This window comes from Simochromis diagramma, unplaced genomic scaffold (assembly GCF_900408965.1).
Source record: "Simochromis diagramma unplaced genomic scaffold, fSimDia1.1 OVJJ01000344.1, whole genome shotgun sequence".
Classification (NCBI taxonomy): Eukaryota; Metazoa; Chordata; class Actinopteri; order Cichliformes; family Cichlidae; genus Simochromis; species Simochromis diagramma.
Window position 1 is genome coordinate 13,440,026 of NW_024387375.1, and position 21,339 is coordinate 13,461,364.

Below are 21,339 nucleotides of genomic sequence, written 5' to 3' on the forward strand. Positions count from 1 at the left end.
GATGAAGTGTGTGTGTGTGTGTGTGTTTTCTCTTTTTCCTTATCTCTTCCTGCATCTGTCCACCTCTCTATCATGCTCCAGTTCCACATGTTAGTGCAAATCCACAGTATTCAGTGAGCACAGCTTGTTTCCCTTTAAAGAAACATGTGATTAGTTCTGCAGACATCTGCATGGAGATACATTTGTGCACACTAATTGTGGCTTTACTAAATGACCCCCTTCCTTTGTCCTGGTTCTATAATTCCTCTATAATTATCCCCATTTCTCCCATAGTTTGCTGGTGTCGGAAAGGGTTGATGTTGTATAAGTGAGTGTGTGCTTTAAGGTATGGTATGATATACACCATAAGCTTTCTTTAATAAAAACTTTGCACTGTTTTTGAGCCAGATTAGAATTTTTTAAATTGCTTACAAATAGGTCAACAGAATCCCAGCAGATATTGCATTTTTAATGATGTAATTTTGTTTGTGAAAAATGGATTATAGGGTTCATTAGTGTTTAATCACCCAGCACAGCATTATTCTTTTCATATCACTTAGCAAGCACTTTTTATCTGAAACCTAATTTATCACATTTACTTCTTCAGATAAAGATGTGGTATGAACACCTGGCAAACCTTACAATGGGAACCTTAATACCTTATATGTCTGAAGAGACTGTAATTAACCCCATACCCTTCACTGGATATCAGCAGGTGCAGACTGATGCAGTGGGAAAACTTGAAACAATGAACTTCCACCATGAGGTGGTGAATAACTGTGCTGCAATGAGCAAAAAACATGAAAAAATAGAATATATTTGGATACAACGCGTAATAACAAGGTACATCTTAATATTAATCCTTTTTTTAGGTGTTCAGCTAAGGCCCAAGTCACACAGGCCAGCTAGCGAACAGTTGTGAAGGAAAAATATATATCCCTTGACTTCTTGCAAATAGTTGGTTGAGGTTGATAGCCATCAGTATCAAACTGATTGCTAAATCCCATTCAAGCAGGTATAGAGATGGTCAATGACCATCTGGCAACAACATGTTGCTCGGGAAAAACGTGTTTTCCCCAAATAATTGGTGAATGATTACTGGGAGTCACTCTGTCAAATTGCTTGCAGTGCTGCACAACTGCTAGCAGAGTGGCTCGCTAACTACTAGCTAAACACTAGTAAGTATGACACAAACCAGAAATGAGGACCATTGTGCCTCAAGGTAAAAGTTGCAGCAATTGAAACATGATGGCTGTAGTAGTGAGGCACAGCTTTTATTCTGAAATTGAAGGTTTGTGTCACAATTTTTCAAATTTTCCTGCCGTTTGGCTAGTAGTTAGCAGGTTTGTGCAGAAGTTGGCCCAAAGCTGTGGGAAGTAGGGTGGTGCTGCAAAAGGCAGATGTCAGAATAATGTGGCAGGACGCTGTGGAGCTTCTGTTTTTTGTTCTGTTTGGCGACTGGTTTAAAGGATAGCACCGGAGGCAAAATAGAATTTAAACCATGTTCTGTACTTTTTATGAACTCACCAAAGGTCATCTCCTTAATTCCTTATGTTCTTTATTCCACATGCTGTAGTTAAGTGAGCTAAAGAGTAAAAACAAAGATCATTAACAAATATCATCAAATTAAACTTGCGAATCTCAAATAAAACAGAAAACAAACTGGAACGGAAAGGCGTAGTATAACCTGAGAGTAGGTCTGCCGCAGTGTGCTGCTGGCTCAGGAAGCAATGAATAATGTGGATGGATGCAAGATTTTATTACCGAATCTGGCAACCCATTTGTAAGGATAAAGTGAAAATTTCACATCTTTTTCCCCTGATGTTTTATACCTCTATGAACTCAGCAGGGAGGCAATCAAATAAAGAGTTTGATGTGTAAAAACCTGCCCTCTTGGCCAGGTCTCTCTTGGAAAAGAGATTTTAATCTCAATGAGACTTGTACCTGGATGAATAAAGAATAATGAAAAGTTCTTGACTGTCAGGCATATTGTGGTTGCCAAGCAAGACACACATGCAAAATAATTTTAAAGAAAGGCTTGTTGGAGTAAAGTTATTTTTTATGCAGGATAAGAAACTGAGCATCAGAAGAAAGGTGTCTTTTTTTTTTGTTTGTTTGTTTTTAAGCGACTTTGAATGGCTGTTGGTGCCAGGTGGCCAGAGTATTTCAGAAACTGCTGATCTACTGGGATTTTCCCTACACAACCAACTCTATTGTTTACAGAGAATGATCTGAAAAAGAGAAAATATCCAGAAAGCTGTAGAGGTCAGAGGAGAATGGTCAGGCTGCTTTGAGCTGATAGGAAGGCAACAGTCACTCAAATAACCACTTGTTCCAACCAAGGTATGCAGAAGAGCATCTCTGAACATGCAACACGTCAGACCTAGAAGCAGATGGGCTGCTGTAGCAGAATATCACACCAGGTGTCACTCATGTCAGCTAAGAACATGAAACTGACGAAGCATAGGCTTTGTGTGAAGGTTGCCAGGTTGGATGAGTCTCTCCGTCTGCAGCAACATGCAGATGGTAGGGCCAGAAACAACATGGATCCTTCCTTCCTTGTATCAATGCTTGAGGCTGGTGCTTTTTCACTTTGCACATTTTGGGCCACTTAGTCACAGCTGAGCTTTGATCACAGCCTACCTGGGTGTTGTTGCCCACCATATCTATCCCTTTGTACCCACAGTCTACCCATCTTCTGATGGCTGGTTTCAGCAGGATAACACACCATGTCACAAAACTCAAATCATCTCAAACTGGTTTCTTGAACATGGCAATGCGTTCACTGTACTCAAATAGCCTCCACGGTCACCAGATCTCAGTCCAGTAGAGCACCTTTGGGATGTGGAGGAACAGGAGATTCACATCATGGATGAGCAGCTGACAAAACTGTTTGATGCTGTCATCTGAGGAATGTTTCCAGCTCCTCGTTGAATCTATGTCACGAAGAATACAAGGACCTCTGAAGGCAACAGAGGGACTAATCCAGTGCTAGTAAGGTGTACTTAATTAAGTGAGGTACAAGTGGTGCAGGCTTGTTAAGAAAGCTTGATCCCATGGTAAGGAAGCACCACAAGCCTTTTTATTCTGGTGACTATGCTGCCGGACTTACATAAACTAATTCACTTCCATGCTAGACTCACCGACATATCGACTAACTGACATTTATTTTAGCAGATTTGAGAAACTCTATTGTGCCCAAATCAATCATGAAGTGTTTAGAAAGTATTACAAGGAGACATAAGTGCTGGAACACAAGTTTTCCTATATATTGAAAAATTCTGGTGTGCAGATTTCAGCTTCAGTTACACAGTACTGGATGCATCTTGTTTTCTATGTCAGTTTAGTGAATGCTCGACTTTCCTCACGGTGTTTAAGCTGTAAACCTTTTGTAAAGTCAACCTTAGTTTAGCGAAGGTTAACTTAGTTTGTGAAGAACTGAATCAAAGCGCTGAAGACAATTGTTGATCCTTCAAAGGGACACAGAGGCTGAATTTAAATAGTGAAGCAGTCTGAATGTCAGCAGGTCTCCTTGTACACTGCACAGTATACAGTATAGGGTGTTATCAATTAATTACGGTAGACAACCTAGCGAAAGATATATTACAGATAAATAAAAGAAATATTATGCAGCTCTAAGTGTGTTCAGTATAAAGGTTATCAGAGAGATTTAGAACAATAACAAAAACCATAATCTGATACAATTTGATTGGGTTTCCCCCCTGAGCAGTGTCAGTTTACAGAGCCTCAGTTTTGTTGTGTGAAAAGACATTTCCACCTTTTTTATATCTATAAAAAAGTATGATTAAGAATCATAGCTCATTTCGGTTTTCTTTTTATTAGAACTATAAATATGCAGTGATAACGGCGTGGAAACAGCAGTGAGTAATAATAATGTGCTGTACGTAGAACCGGCCAGGCTTGACTGTTTCTTAGAAAAGCCTGTGCTGGTATATTATGACTTTTACGCTCCACAGCAGCTTTATGACATTTATTAAGATGCTCATTCTAACAGTGTGTGCACTCGCAGTACTATCTGTGTGTGTGTGTGTGTGTGTGCGCGCATGCAGTTGTATGTGGGAGTGCATGCTCCTGTGTCCACCAGTTTATGGTATGTCTGTATGTGGCTCTGCGCCTGTACTCGTGTTAGTGGTGTGAGAGTTTGTGTGCACATGTGTTCAATCAAGTCTATAAAGCGATAACTTAAAGAAAATCCCATCAGAGCATTTCTGGTCGGCTGTTCTGAAGGATTTACTGATTGTGGCCCACACACTTCAGTTCCCCCAACAAGCACTGTGATCGCTAGAAAATGTGCTGGCTTTGACTTTTCTCCACATGAGTAAAATTCAATTTAGTTTCTGAACTTGTGTCAGTACTATGTTGTGGATGTTTTGAAAGAGATTTTTGACACGCTGAGATTTGTCTCGTTATTGCTTGCATATGCGATTGTGTGTGTTTATTCAACAGCTTGCAGATTGTTTGCATGTCTACTTTTGTGTCTTGCAGATGCGAGTTTTTTGGCCGTCAGTGATTTTTGATGGTGTTTCATTGTGTAAGTTGTTCCACTTTAGTTTACAGCTTTACCCATGATGGAAACCCCCGAGGGTCATCGCAGCCTATTAAAGTGAATATATTCTCCTCCTTTAATCATGGTGAAGTGAAACCCTGCTTGCATGTGTTCCACTCAGCAGCGACAGTCTCTTTGGGGAGAGTTTTAAAGAGGGTTATAAACAATTATTACTTCTATTTTCCTTTTTTTTTTTTTTTTTTTTTTACCAAGTAGAGGGTGGGTGAACTGATTATCTACAATGTGTGTTTACCCCAAGATAAAGCTTTTTGTTTTCTTTCTCATGGGTCTCTCTGTTCTGGGTCAGGCAAATAAACAACTAGATACTTTGTTTTGGCATCAGACATCATTTGGAGATCTTCAGCTGATTTCTTTATGAGATCAAAAGCAAAAAGCACCCCTGGTTTGAATTTTGCTTCTATTCTCTTTGAACTCATTTCCTTGTGCACCTCTGGACCACTTTTCAGCCCTGCTGTTGTCTTTAGAGTTCTTCCTTGTATACTAACCACTTGCAGAAGCACATCTGGACTATTGCAGTGAACGTTCATGTCAAGCTGACCCAACTTTCATGTTTAGGATCATCAGTGATAATAAGAGCCAGGCCCCAGCAGCACATCAGGTCAGGTGCAGGGCCAGGTGGTCCTCAGTTCCCCGGGGTTGGACTGTCAGTGCTAATTTCAACTGAAAACTCCTCAGTGAGAAGAATCTGCAGAACTGTTGTTGCATGCCATTGCACTCGTTCAAAGTGCATTGAAAAGTTTCGTTTGATTTGCCAGATTTGGCTCTTTGCAATTTCGTCCCGGACGGAAATTCAGGTCACATTTTAAACACAGTGGAGAAGATCCAGCACACATCAGAGATGCAGAAACGCAAGTGAAAATGTGACTTCCAGGGAGCGATCTAAAAGTAGCAGAAGTACTCGAAGCACTGCAGACTGTAGTCTTCATTACAAAGAGTCAAGTGTTCTTAACGTTATGCTGGGAGTACCACAGAAAACCGTACCTTTAGCTTTACCAGATTTACTCCTCACAGGGTAGTCGGGTAGCTGGAGCCTCTCCCGGCTGTCGTTGGGTGAGAGGCGGGGTACACCCTGGGCAGGTCGCCAGTCCATCACAGGCGTAACACAAACAGACAGACACCTACAGCTACTTTAGAATCAGACAAAGGCACATGCATGTTAGTGCTTAGCTCTACACCACAGTGCCACCCTGATTAGTGATGTTACAGTAATACAGGCATACATGCAGTTGGTTTTTCTATATGGTCCATTAGTAGTGACAATGTCTGTAGCAACGTCCTTGTGTTTCCTAGTTAAGACCAATAATAAAAACTAATAATAATAATAAAAAAAACATCTATTTATATTGCAATGGTTTTTAACTGGAATGATAAGTAATAACTGGGACTTCAGCAACACAGAGTCATCAGGACACCTAAGTAGTCTATTTTGCGTGATATGCCTCCATAGCCTTTCTCTTGGTCGCTTAGCACCTTATCATTTACTGTAATTTTCTTCGTGCTTTTTAAAGACATATTGAGGTTTCTCCCTTGTAGCATAGCAATTTGATATCATGCATCTCTAACGTACCGACCGTGACCCAGTAGATGAAAGAAATCCTTATGTTTAAATAATTAATAAAGGTCTAGACTAATTGTTTGGCATTCATTGGACGACCATTGTTTCCCTGCTATAGGCTGCATGAATTAGACTGCCTGAATAGGAGATTACATCAACTTTTTTTGCTTGACAGCAATTTTGCCTCTTTGTCTTTACAGATTAAAAGATCTCATAAAGGCTGTATGTTTCCATTTGGGCTCCTAATTTTGTTGTAAAGTAAAGTTTGTAAAATTTCTTGATTTATTACTATTATTGTTTTGTTTCAGACTCTCTGGCTTGTCTGAAAGTGTGTGAGTGTGTGCCCATGTATTAATCTCCTTTATTGATTGAAGTCCTAATTAATGTATAAAGCAGCCAATAAGGATTAGTTGAACAAACAGCTTAAAAGAAAACACAACAAAGAGCCTCTTGTTATTGCTAAATGGTGAGTTTTTGTTATTTGTACATTTTAGATAGGGTGTCTACAGTTGGAAGGAAAACATATTTAATTTTTAATTTTACTCGTGCACCCACTTCATATGTGCACAGCTGGCAGTGATCGTGTATGCTCATTCCACTTCTTCGCTTGTGTTTTCCAAATTGCTTCAGGGACTCGATCTACAAATCATCTGGTGACAACACCACTTAGATACAGTATATCTGAGGTGGCTCTGTTTGTCCTGTCCTTATGTCGCTGGCTGATCCTCTGCTGCTCGGGGATGATTCTCAATACAGAGAAACAGATCAGCCTTGTGGTCCTTGTCACAGCAACAGACATGCCATACAGGTGGCAATAGCTGCCATATTTCTAGACATCAGACAGATATGCTGAGTTTTATTTAACAGCTGGTGATGTGGTACACTTCTCCTAATTTGTACATCTTAATAATGCACACTGCAAACTCATTACTGTTCCTCTGTATTAAAGGGTTCGCCACATAATTCAAATAATCCCCGGGCTGTGGTGCTCACAGAAACTGTATCACTCTGCAGAAGAAAAATTCCATCTATGATTTCTGAAAAGAGACATTCTGCCGAGGCTTTCAAATGATTTTTTTGATGCTTGCCACAAGGCAAGTGCCATCTGGTTCCATTATATCCAAGTGAAAGCAGACATCTCTACAGCTGATAACCACAAAACTTGGCAACTCGTGCCTGGACAGTGCATAAATAGCACTGCAGGCCAGAGAAACATAAAAATAAAATAAAAATAATAATGGTAATTTGGTTTGGGGGTGAACTGTTAAAACTAGGTCTTGACTCTCTGCCAGCAGTCGTTACAGCTTTTAGGCTCATCTGTATGTGTGCACGCTGGTGTGTCTGACAGACTGTTTGAATCAAGATTTCGGTGTAAAAATGGACTTTAGTGCCCCAGATGTCCCAAATGTTATTTGTTACAGTGTGAAAATGTGTTATTTTGTATGAAGCTTGTTAATTCCTCATTTAGTTGCAGAGAACTTCAGGCAGAAATACATGCTAATCCCTGTTTAAACAGGATTAGTGTTTCTCCAAGTCTGATAATGGGAATGTTGCAAGTGGCATCCTTAATTTGGATCCAATGGGAATCTGCAGTGGCTGTCATTTTTAAAAGCCTGTGAAATGCAAAATCCACAACAACCTATTTGAGTTTAGCCAACAAATAATGTTTAATATATATGATAATTTAGTCTGACATGTTAATCTTGCATTATGTTTTTACCATCCAGCAGATGATGCTGGACCAGCTGTTCATGTTAAAGCACAAACTCCTGTGCAACAGATTCTCTTGGAGTTAATATGGAAAAACCCCCAAAAACATCAGAGACCCTTTCACAACATTATTCCAAGCACATAGTGATAGAAATCATCAGTAAATTACAAGGTCAGCAAATACACAACGGTGGTGTGATCACAATTTTGTTGTTACTCCGAGTCGGTGAGATGGATATTTTATAGCAGCAAAAGCAGAGCGACATGTACGCAGAGACTCGATTTAAGTTGTTAAGTTTATAGAAGTGAAAGAAAAGTCGTCTGAAACACTAAAACATAAATTTCAGACGCTTACAGCAGTGTACCCCTCTATCCCCATGCTCACAATGAAGCATCAGCCTCACCTGGCACAGTGCTGCACTGATCATCCACCTCATGTTTACAGATTTTAAATAATCGCTTTCTTTTTCATTGTTTGTCAATACTTCAGAGGTTTGTGTGTAATTTGTTGTGATTTCGGAAACTAAATTAAAAATAAAAAGACTACCACGTTTGAAAGCTCATAATCGAAACGTGTGTGTGTGTGTGTGTGTGTGTGTGTGTGTGTGTGTGTGTGTGTCTCTTCTGGCTGATGCTGAAATCTGTGATTTTTAAAAAAAAACATTTTAAACTTAGTAAAATGTTATTTGATTAGTGTGGCACATTACAACGAGACAAGAAGCTTGCTGACGTAATTTCTCTAGTAAATACACTGCTACTAATTCTGGGTCAGTTGGTCGGTCACTCTTTTTGTCTGCTCTTATTATCCACATCTTCATTTTCTCTCCCTCTGCGTGGAAATCCGTGTTCAACAACAGGAAAGAGACCTTTTTAATATAGTCACGATCGTAGTGCAGAATCTCAGAACAGTTAACACAAAAGCGTCACAACGAAACAGCCTTTAAGGTGTGTGTGTTTGTGTCTGTGCACGCCTGTGTGTATGCATGTGTGCCTCTCTGTGTGGGTACAGTGTTTGCTGAAGGAAAATGTGGGATCACTGAAAAATCTCATTTAGTGTTTGCTTTGTTTTGCCCCCAGGCTCTGAGTCATGTAGGACCACAGTTGAGGTTCGGGGAAATTAAACCAGAGAGATCTGTTGTTAGACACTTTGAAAAAAAATGGATTCATTTTGTTCTTCTCAAATAACAAATCCAAACAAATTTGCAGTTTTCTGAAACAGTGGGCATGTGTAAGTACGTGTGTCTGAAAAGTGAAGCAAATCCACTTTCTCTATTGGCCAGGAGAGGGTGAATCACCTGGCTTTGAAAAAGAAGTCCAGATTTATAGAAATGTATAGAAGAAGGGAAAACATCCCCTTCTAACTTGATTTATGACCTCAGTGAACACTTCCCTCACGAGTTTATGGTCTCAGTTGGGAGTTTCAGTTCCTGTTACAGGAAATAGACAATAAAGCAAGCTATGATGGAGGGCTGCCTTGTAATTGATAAGTCATAAGGTGTTAGCCTGCCTTGTCCTTGGTTTTTCCATTAGAGCCCACTCTTGCTTGTCACGTCTGGTTTCAAAATGATGGGAACATCTAAAATGCCAAATCCAAGGCTTCAAAATGACGTTTTTATATACAGTCTGTCATAAAATTGTACAATATTTCTGTTTCTGCACTGCCAGAAATCAAAATATTGCAAACCAACAAGAAAATATATTTCAGTTCAGGATTTCATCAACAGTCTGTCCTTAGTTTTCACTTGAAGCTGCTGCAGATACCCCCCCCCCCCCCCCCCCCCCAACAATATTATAATCTACTGCAAAAAGCCCCTCAAGAATAGTTTTTGACAGTAGCGTGAAATATCTGCAGTCAGCACCTCTGAAAATTGAAGGGAAATTGATTTGCGCCTGCATGAGTGGGGTGCTGTTTTGGGATGATGGATATCAGCTTGGTTCAATATGGCAAAGGGAAAAATTATAGGACAACAGATGAGAGAATTACCTGACTCACCAACAGAGGCTCTGTAGCGGTATGGATCATGTTTTGTGGAAATTGCCTTTCTTTCCCCGAGATACTTTGGAAACCACTAACGCTGAACAAGAAGGCCACTTGACAACAACTAGATCAGAGACTTTGGCAGAATGATTCAGGCCTGAGTGATGAGTATCCTTGCCTACGCAGCCAGTCTGAGTCACTGCAGACGCACACAGCGCTGTGCCCGGTTGTGTCCTTCTGCAACTGTTCTGCTGTGCCAGTAACGTGTATGCACAGTTAACGGTGCCTACTGATTTTTACCGGAATCCACACGGCTTTTCATTTCCCTCGCCCCTCGTGAGCAAACGTACAACAATAACACCATTACATCTGTGCATATATATTCCCGGCTCATTTCTGTAAGCGTGAAGCTAATTGTTGGTAATTTGCATTTTAAATATCTAACTTAATGCAGATTTGCCTCAAGAGAAAAATTAAGCATGTATGTATTTTTTCATAACAAGGGGATCACTACAACTGCAATCCTGTTCCAACAGAGCTGAATAGATGGGAGTGTCTGATCCATTATAGCTCCTGGTGGTATTTCCCTATTGTGGGGGCTGAATTACAGTACACTGTAGGTCCTTTTATTATTTCCTTGTACAGCGAGCTGAACTCATTCCTCGTGTCCATGTTTCGCTTGTGTCAAATTTTCTTCCAGTTCTCAATCAGTTTCCCCTTGAAGTAGCTTACAGAGCATGCAGCATACCAGGAGCTTATCATATTGTAGTGGAGAGAGTGGACCCCAAAAAGTAGACTCAGATGATGGAAGTGATTAACAGAAAACAACTCTCCAATGACCAGCGAACATAGGAACAATGTTTATAAAGCCAAACCAGGGAAACTGGGAGATATTTGAGGAGGAGTCCGACAGATGATAAAAAAAAACAACTGATAGTCCAAAGTCAAAAACGCAGGGTCAGACCCAGGACCATGATATCTTATGTTTCTGGGTCAGGACGTCCATTAAATCATGTCAGAAAAAGAGTTTGTATTTGTAAACTTAAAGAGTGGAAAGCATGGAGGTCCGGATGTTGGCGCTGTTGACTCACAGCAAGAAGGTCCGAGGTTTGAATCCACCATTTGCCTGAGGCTTTTCTGTGTGTCGTTGGCATGTTCTCCCCGTGACTGTGTAGGGACTCTGACTTTCTCCCACAATCCAAAGACATGCAGTTAGTGGGGTTCAGATAATTGCTCAATCTAAACTTCGCATAGGTGTGAATGTGTTGGGGACGGGCTGGCACCCGATCCAGGATCCTATTTGTATACATCTCTGTAGGTATATATGTATGGGCCAAAAGGGGAGCTGGGATAGGCCCCTACCCCACCCCGCAACCCTTAACTGGATGGACAGTTGGAACTTAAGGAGTGTTATTATAATGCACAGACATGCACTTATGTGCACACAGGTGAAACCTTAAATTTCTTCACACTCACACAACTGTAAAGTTGTCCAAAGACTGATTGGCTGAACGTTCACCTCCTGCTGCTCCTATTAGTCGTATTATTTCGCCCTCATTGCTAGGTGACAGCTTTTATATTGCTCCCATACACAGGCTGCTGCATTACTCTGTCTGTGTGCAGGCTTTAAGAGCTCCTCCCATTACCTTTTTACCCCACCCACTCAATGTTCAAGCTTTAACCGACATTGAATAACCCCACTGCTGAGACTGCTCCTTGGTGTACGCACTAACATATGCCAACAACACGACACTGACCTATAATGCACGGAAACATTTTCGCTCAGATGGACCCACTAGCAGGCACAACATGTGAGCTGATGCAAATGGATGTATAGACACACGCACATGTATGTATAGGGCACACGTGAGCATATTTCCACATAAAAACAGAATTAGCCTCTTTTTTCTGCAATAACGGGCATCGGTACGTTTTCCAATTGAGCTCCACAGTAGTAGACAATATTAGAAAGAAAAAATGAATTTATTAATGTGTGTTAGAGCTGCAGCCTTAAGGACACTACATAACATTAACATGGAGATCTGTGGTCACATATGTTGGTTGGTTTGTTCCTTTTCTGGGACAAAAGTAGTAGAAGTTACAAATATTACTGTTTATTTCATAAAGGGTTTAATAAGCCTGTGGTTTAAAATATTAGTTCTCCAGTTGAGTAGTTTTTCACTCATTTTCAGTCTCGTCCTCCTACCTGACCATTTTCCTTTTTTTTTAAATGTTAAACAACACGACACTGACCTATAAAAAGGGAACCTAATTCATGGGGTGAACCATCTGTGGTTTGGGGCTGCATTTCAGCCAGTGGTGTTGGGGATCTTGTCAAAATTGATGGACTTACAATGCAGAAAAGTATCACCTGGAAGGCACATTGATCCCAAACACGCTGTCCTGCAGTGAAAGCATACTTGGACAGAAAAACACACAAAGGATTACGATCGGTCATGGATTGACCTCCTCAGAACACGGACCTCGGCAATATTGAACCAGTGTGGGATCATCTGGTCAGAGATCAGAAAAATCCAAAGACGAGCTGCAAGAGGCCTGGAGAACTATTCCTGAAGACTGTTTAAGACAAGAGAGGTTGTGTAAGAGAGCTCAGGCTCTGGTGATAAATGAAGACTTTTAAGCTTGTTATACTGTATATCTACTGTATGTTTGCACATGTTTCAATGTCCCATTTTTCTAATCTAAAGAAATGAGATTGGCTCAAGATTTCTGCACACAGCTGAACAAACTTGTGTTCAGTTAGTCCCATAAAAGTGTGACATTTTCCCTTCATTTATTGATTTGGTTCAGGAAAGTTTCATCTTTAAAATGAAGTCTTTTAATCTATCATTGCTCTCTTTGTGACAAGGAATCAGTTAAAATAGGCAACACAGTAAGTCCACACTGCGTGGTAATTATTTAAACCGGTTTCTATTTAATCTCCACTGACATAATTAGCGCATATTAGTACTTTGCTTGCTTGTAAATGTCCATGTCACACACAAAGCTTATACAGTATCATACATTTTCATTTACTCTTCCTATTTGTATTTATTTATTCATATTTCAGTGGAGAAAAAATAACTAACAGGACTTGGCCCAGTTACTCTTCATGGTGAAGCTAAGTCGGCAAAGATGAATCGAGGAGTTGGACAGATGGCGAGAACGCAAGAAAAAAACTATTCAGTTCCAGCTGTGACAAAAACAAAACAAAGGAGCACATACAGTACAGTATCTATCCCTACGTTCTGTTTTTTACATTTTCTACTTTGGCTTCACCGTTGAACATGTGATCGATAGTGACGCATGCAGTCAGAAGAAACGTGTAGCGAGTTAATGTTTAAAAGATGGTGGCACGTAAGTGGGAGGTGAAAGGGAAAGTGAGAGGACAGCAACGATGTTGGTTTGTGTCAGAGGAGGAGGACTCATGGCAACAATGTGATTATACAGTATGCTTTTAAATGACTCACAACGCTGCATATTTTTAGTTTACATAGTTCCAACCGATCTTTTTCTCTACTGGCAAAACACTTTATTTATATATATATATATATATATATATATATATATATATATATATGCATGTTTCTGTAATTACTTTGCTTCATCTAAATGTGTTTTAAATAAAATGTCTTATTTTTTGTTCTAATTTAATCTAGAATTAAATAACTGAGTAACAGAAAGGTGGAAACAAGGTCTGATCAATTTACTACATGGGACACAGCGGTGTCACCGCACCCCTGTATGTCTGTATGGGGGTGTGTTCTCTCTGGTACTCAGACTTCAGAGACAGGCATTTTAGGTTAACTGGTGATTGTAACTTGACTTTACAGTACTGCACAAAGTCTTGAGGTACCCCTTGTTTCATTATATTTTCTTTCCAGGGTTTTAAGACTTTTTAAAAGTGGTATTGAGCAATAGTTTTTTCCTTTTGGCATTGGCTGCTTTTTCATTCATTTTCAGTCCATTCTTTATACCTGACATTTTCAGAGGTTTATTGTTTTGTTTGTTAAGACACTTCCCAATGATCTCTGAGAGATCTGAGAGATGAACCAGTCTACACAAAACAACCAACTTTGCAAATAACCTATTATAATTCTTGCATCTTGAGGCACTTGCTCTATGACAAAAACACAATGTATTTCCATTTTGTTGAATTTTGTTGAAGTTTGATTTCCTAACACTTAGCAAATCAACTTGCACACAACTTGGCATATCTCAGCACAGTATGCAATTTCTCCCATAGGGTTGGCGGATATATCGACTATCGATTGTTTTTACAAGGGCGATTTATTTATTTGCCCATGAGAAAGTTTGCTAATAATGATGGAGCTAATAGAAGCAGTCAACAGAAAAAAAATAATAGCGCTGTTTTAACAGCACCCTCTTCCATCTGCGAGCAAATGCACCCCCCTCAGAGTGTGCCCAAATGCAGTGATTAATTTACTCAAACTCATAACAGAAAGAAAGAAAGGAAGTAGCCTATGTTCAGAAAGTGTTCGGATGGTGGACACATACATGCCCATGCAAGGTAGTCATGTTTGAGTCCTTTGCTCGCACTATACGTCTGCACAAGTGGCACACCGCTTTGGTTGCATCCTTGGGTTTACATCTTTCATCCAGTTTAAAGCCAAAGAAATCCCAAATTGACAACTTTATTTTTTTGGGGGCAATTAGTTCATCCATATCTGGATCAGTCTGTGCATGATTACATTGCTCTGCCCATCATTTATTGGACTTAAGATTGTTAGTTGGAAAGTTTTTACATATCGCCCAACCCTAGTCTCCCATGGAAATTTGAAAAAAATCAGGCAAAGACCTGACACAGGACCTGAGAAATACATTAGGCCCTTAAGATCTCCACCTACTGTTCACTGAAGCCTCATCAGAAATGGTCTCAGTGGCTGCCAAGAAACGATTCTTAATCAGGGAAACAGGGAGAAAAAGTTGATGTACACCAAATTACAGAAGATTTTTGTTCAAATTAATGAAAGTATGTATGAAGGAGCCATCTACAGCCTGGCGGAGGCTCTGTCATCGACTGGGGCTACTAATCAGCCAGTGGTGTTGGAGATCTTTTCAAATTTTGTGTAATTTGGACACAGAAAACCAGTATGATATCCACATCCCATACTGTTTAAAAAGCATCTGATTGGAAACAGCTTCATTCTTCACTATGACAATTATCGCAAACGCACCGCTAATGATGTGAAAGCATACCTGGATAGAAAAACACACAGTGGAACCCTGTCAGTCATGGATTGGCCTCCCCAGAGTCCAGACCTCAGTGTCATTGAAGTAGAGTGGGATCATCTTGACTGAGGGCGGAACAAAAGGCAGCCAACAACCAAAGACGAGCTTTGAATGTCCTTCAAATGCTTGGAGAACTACTCCTGAAGACAAGAATAATGGAATAAATAAAGAATAAAGGTGGTCATATCAAATATTTCACTGTATTTTCATATATGTTTATCACATTTTAGTAAATCACTGCACCTTTTCCCCCATTTTTCTAAAAATATATAAGGAAGAGTGACTCAAGACATTTGCACAATACTGTAGGTGTGAGTTGGTTTGTCTCTCACTGTGTTTATCCCTGTGAGAGACTGGTGTCTTGACCACGGGTATAGCCTAGCTTTTTTCTGTAACCCTGAACTGGACAAACTGTAAAAAAAAATGTACGAATGGAGATGAATGTGAAGGTCAGGGCATATGTGAGAATATGTGGAAAAATTGATCTGAGTGCTGCAATATCTGCAGATACAAGTACAAGAAACTAAAGCACTTAAACAGGGATGTCTCCATTAAGCGACGCCACAGACAAACAACGTATGCTGCCAGAATTAGTGTGATTACTGTAACATTGTAACCTACTTTATCCGGAGCTCAGGTGGCCTTTAGGCATGCATCCAGTGCCTCGTCGTCGTCCCCCCCCTCTCTCTGACACTCTCTTTCTGTGTCTCTTTCTCACAGACTGTTTTACACTCGATGGAGAAGTGTGTCAGCCAGTCTCTTGTGGCTCATTACTGTTTCTGCATATCACGAGAAGCAATTTGATTTTAATTTGCAATAGGGTTGCAAATGTGAAACTAATCTATTTAAAAGATCCATCCACAATATCATCAAACCAATGGTAGACCTTAAATTATTTTGTTAGACATCATCTAATAACAAGAACAGATAGGCTGCCTCGTGATGCACTTTTTAAAATCAGTTGTACCTCAAAATAAAGTGTACAGTGTTTATTGATTTGGGTTTTAAAAGTGTTTCATGCATATGAATAAATAAAGAGAAAAAGGTGCAAACATTTCAACTAATATGAATTCATAAAGTTTTGATAGGAAAGTATGAATTCGTTTTAAAGTGCTTTCCACCTGTTTTCAATATTTTTCACCAGTGGGCATCTTCCTGTAAGTACCAGCGGCTCAGAAAGGCAGTAGTTGCACCTTTGCTGAAGGATATCGGTGTTTTCACTGTAAATAAAAGTCCACATATATGCAGGCATATGTTGAACTGAAGAGCCAGATGTTCACAGATATTTTCACACTGTGTATTTTAACACCAAAACTAGTTGGTTAGGTTTAGGAAGCGAAGTTAACTGGCACAGAGATTTTATATGCGCCTCTTCTCATAGACGTCTCCTACATCATCTGGGCAGCTTTCTGTTTGTCATTATGACAAATGATAACTGCCTACTCCACCCGCTGCAGTAGGGCATATTTATCGGTCGTTTACTTTCAAATTCAGGGAAATTTCCTGTCTGCCAGCTTTTATCTGCTATTTCGTCTAAAATAAATGAGTCCAGTCGTAGTAATAAATACAACCTGACTGGTGACAAACTTAGACACTGCCTCAGTCAACAGACATCTTAGTCATTATTATCGTGACGGGATTAAAGCACAAGCAACACTGACACTAAAGTCTTTTGTCACATTTAGAGCATTCCCAATGCTTCCGGGCCAATTACACTCCGCTGTCTAGTAAAAACAAACTAATGTTAAAAATGCAGAGTTGAAGTACAACCTATTTTTTCTTTCTTTTTTCCCGATTGCAGATCCTTTCACTACTATACTGGGAGAGGTAATCAGTGACAGATCTGTGATGAGGACTGCTGGCTTGCAGGAGAGAAACAGAGAGAGGCTGTTTTTGGCAGAAGAAGAGAGAGGATAATATTGCCTATAGTGCCGGGGGTATTAGAGAAAGTCATTACTGTCCATCATCAGGCAAATGAAGACATGTTTAAGCGGAGATGAATAGGCTCATTGTTGGGAAGGCTTGATAGATCTGTTGGGAAAAGTGACTGTGGGGGGGCAGGTTTCATATTTCAATAAATATTTGATGGGAAAGGATGGCTGTATTGGTTTGCATTAGCATGTGCGTGTTTGGTGGTGGTGGCTTGGTTATTTACGTCTGGCTGTAAATGGTTTCATAACTATGAAGAACCATTTGAAAGAAGCTTTTGACGTGGGGGAAATCACTTTCTTACTTCATCTATGGAGCATAGAGAGCAATCGTATTTTCTTCCTCTTTCAAACCTCCTCTCTGTCTCATCTATTATCATCATCACCGTCATTCCTTTATCCATCATGCAATTAAAGCCTCAGAAAGCTGAATGAGAGGACATATTGTGTCAGCTCACCAGGCCGCCTGACCTGATCTGAGAAGTTATGTGTTTTACTGGAGAAAAACAAAAATTCTACAAAACATGCAGATTATTTTTTTGTGGTTATTTTATATTCCCTGAGGTAAATTCAAGTAAGTTTGCAGCTTTGCTGTTATTTAGGAAAGTCAAAGTTTTATTCTGGAAACCTACTCTTTGTTTTAGGATGTTCAAATCATTTTGCACAATAGCTAGTGTACATGCAGTAGGGTGTTTATCTCATATCTCAGAACCAACCTATAGGATGCACTGGAGGCAGGAGTTTTGTCACAGGTATAATGGTAAATGTTATAGTAGAGATTTGTTAAGAGTCAAGTAGAAACGGATCATCTATCCATTCATTATTTTCCACTTATCCCAAGTCGAGTCACAGTGGCAGCCACATGTCCTTTCCCTCAGCCACATTTTCTAGATCCTCCTGCAGGATCCTGTAGACTTTATTCTTTTGGTCATTGCCCAGATTAACGTTCGGACATAGATGAACTGGTACATCGGAAGCTTTCCCTTCAGTTCAGTTGTCTCTTAACCACAACAGTCTGGTACACTGCCCGCAATACTGCTGACACTGCACCAACTGGTCCACCCCACACTACACCTTCCCGTTAATCTTGTTGTGACAGCCTCTGCTCTTGAATCCAGAAGTATTTCACCGAGAACAATGGCCTCAGACTTGGAGGTGTTGATTGTCACCCCAACTGTTCCACAATTAAAACTGGAAACAAGGCTGTCTGGCTGTCGGTCATTGCGTGACTTATATGGTCTGTTTTGTAGTTCAGAGTTTTGTAGTTTTGAGTTTTCTTTAGAGTTTTTCAGGTCAGACTATCAGACGTTATATACTGCAGTGTTTTAGGATGGCTCCACATTACAAACATAGCCCATCATCATTACATTTGCTGCACAAATGCTCTGTCTAAATGAATTGGTGGCTTCTTTATTAGTCATCATGGAGGGCAGTTTTTTGCTTTGCTAGTTCTTTGTTGGTAGATGTATGCTCTGTTTTGGCTCAAACAAAGCTTTTCTCTTTAGACCTTAAATAGAGTGCACCTGCATTATCATCGCTCATGGTCGTGGCCAGGAAACAGAGGCATCATCATTAATCGTCAGCAGGGGCATCCACTGACTGACTCAGCACCTCTAGTTTCTATGATCTAAATTCAAATATTGCCCTGAAAAAAGGCCTTAACTTTGGGCTTTTTATAAATATCCTCATTTTTTCTATAACTGGAAGCTACACATTTCTATACATTTTCTAAATTGCTTTCCTGTTCTGGGTCACCGGGAGGGCTAAAGCCTGAGTCTGTGAAGATCAGGTGAAAGACTGCAAAATGCAGCTTCCAGTCATTTACAGAAAAAGTTCTGGTCATATTTACAGTACATACGCGTACTTAAATACGGTTTTCTGACCATAGTATTAAGAAACTTCAGTGGATGAACTTTGGCTTTGTATGGAAATCATAAACAGGTAAAAGGCGAAGAAGCAGATTCTAACCATATTTCACTATTAAAGGATAATAAAAGTGTAGTAATACAATAAAAACATAATTTATAATAACTTTTTGTTGAGTAAAAAGTAGCTCCTGTTACGTGTTGTTCAAGAGCACCTTGTTCTTAATGTCCTTTCTGGATATTTTACAGGTGTCAGAGGATTTGATGCATCATCTAAAACAGATTTTTATGCCTGATTTAGTATTCTGATACAAAGGTCTCATCGGTAATGAAAAACTTAAGTAGTTTTGACAGGTGGGCCAAAATGAAAGATGCTGACAGCTGTGAATAATGCACTGCCCAATCCATAAAAATCTGCAAACCTGATGCTGTAGTGAGGCCATGATGTGTTTTAATGTAAACTTGGTTGGATGAAATTTTTTGTTTTTATTTTTTTTTACATAAACTTTCAATGAATAAATAGATAAAATGTTACATTTAGATAAAATCCACTTTATCAGCACTTTTAAGTTCTTGTATGTTGTCTGTATGGACTTGCAGTACAGGTGGTCAGAGACTTCAGTAGGAAAGATAAAAGGGATTAAGGAAGTTTTCGATATTTTCATTGTCCTGTGTGTGTGTGTGTCCTGCTTTAGGGGTTTAAAGAGTTGTGCATGCTTTCATCCCAACTTTTATACAGAGCGTACAGCAGCATGATGAACAGTGGTTCCTTTTTTGGGCTTTCAACTTTTCAGGCTGCAGAACGAACGATAAGAAGTTTTTATATAAAAATGATGACATAGATTACAATTCCAGGTCAATTATATACTATCCTCTAAAACTACAGTGCTGTAGCAAGTACAAAAGTGCAAGCACAACATATTGTAACAGCTTCCCCCAGGAAAATCATTCACGTGTGTGTTGCCTACAGGCTGATGAATTGGAGCGGCTGTTTTATCCCTGCACCTGCTTAAACCCCAGAAGTCAGTATTAAAAGTGTGCTATGAGTATGTGTGTTGGTTGGTGTGCATTTGCATTATTATGTCCAATGGTGACTTTATCTTGATCACACACTAATCCATGGGGACACCGTGGGGTGAGAAATCTAGGTCCCTGGTGAATATTCAACTTGTATATCTGGATATGGAGGACAACAGTTTGGTTGATTAAGGAATTTAACAGAGGGCAGCTTATGTTCATGACTACCATCACTGCAACTAATTTACTTTAATCTTCTTCACATATTTTACCAATCAGATTTGTCAGCTGGGCACAAACACAGCTCCAAAAAATTTAGATAATGTTGGTAGGTGCCCACTAGATGTTTAGGGTGGAATCATTAGTTCCCATATCAGCCCTAGAAATGTGCAACTTTTACATTTACTCATCTTTGTGCTGTCCCTAAAAGAATAATTAATGCAGAACTTAAATTATAGGTTAATATATTATTGTTATTAATATTTAGTTTTTATGTGTATTTATTCAGTCCAGTGGTTTTTTTAATGCTAAACAGAGCAAATGTCTTGAGATACTCTGCACACTGTTATCAGCGTGTCTTTGATTTGGTGGGTTAATAAGGTTGCAGGCAGCATGCTGATTTGTGCCATAAGAGGACGGTCTTATTACTTTTATACTAAAGGGATGCAAAAACATACTCTGCAAGATGTATGTTAATGACATCACTAATGAGGCTATTAGAGCTCATCAATAGTAAACACACGCACAGTTTTGACACCTTTACGATCTTTCTTTAACCTTTCATGTGTGCAAATAATCCTCACTGCTGGATGCATCTTGTTTGCACCGGTGTAGTTTTCCTTTACTCTGCCAACCTGCTTTAACCCGTGTCTCTCTCTGCATCACACTGTTATTAATAACCGTGTGATTTTCTCCTCCCTGCGGATGGAAACATAATATCAAAGGGCAGCTAACCATTTTAATCAGCTTCATCATCATCTCCACCTCCTATACATCCATGCAGGTTGTATAGGAGGATTACCTGGAGACCTGGATGAGTGAAATTCATTTTAACTTTTCACAGAGAAATCAGGAAGAGAAGCGTACTGTCAAACTGTCATGTGATTATGTCAAGCAAAGCCAAATTCAGAGTCTCGTAAAAAAAGACCAGCTTGTTAGTCTCCAGACTGTCAGTCTGCTTGACGTTTTGCTGCATACACAGGTTAATATCAACTACAGGTGAAAATGCCTGTAAGCAGACACTGTTGAAGGTAAAGTTTGTAATCGGTCAGATTACCAACTGAGTCTCGTCTTTAAAATATTATCCACATCACCAAACATGATGCAGATCATGTTTGGTGATGTGTTCATTCCGCCGAGGTGTTTGTATTTTATCGAGACCTGACACATTTTTTTTTCCTATTTATGCAGGAACCTTGGAAAGTCCGGACTCAGAGTATCTTGCTTAGGACTGGGTGAGTAGACTT

General features: G+C 39.7%; 1 protein-coding gene across 2 annotated transcripts in view; it reads left to right on the forward strand.

Moving 5' to 3' along the window:
* Nucleotides 1-21,339, forward strand: part of kcnab1a (potassium voltage-gated channel, shaker-related subfamily, beta member 1 a) — a 110,939-nt gene that overhangs the window by 56,599 nt on the left and 33,001 nt on the right. For both annotated transcript variants that reach the window (XM_040008794.1, XM_040008795.1), the window contains exon 2: nucleotides 21,284-21,327. In XM_040008794.1, the coding sequence (XP_039864728.1) occupies nucleotides 21,284-21,327 (44 nt within the window). The remainder of the gene's footprint in view (nucleotides 1-21,283; nucleotides 21,328-21,339) is intronic.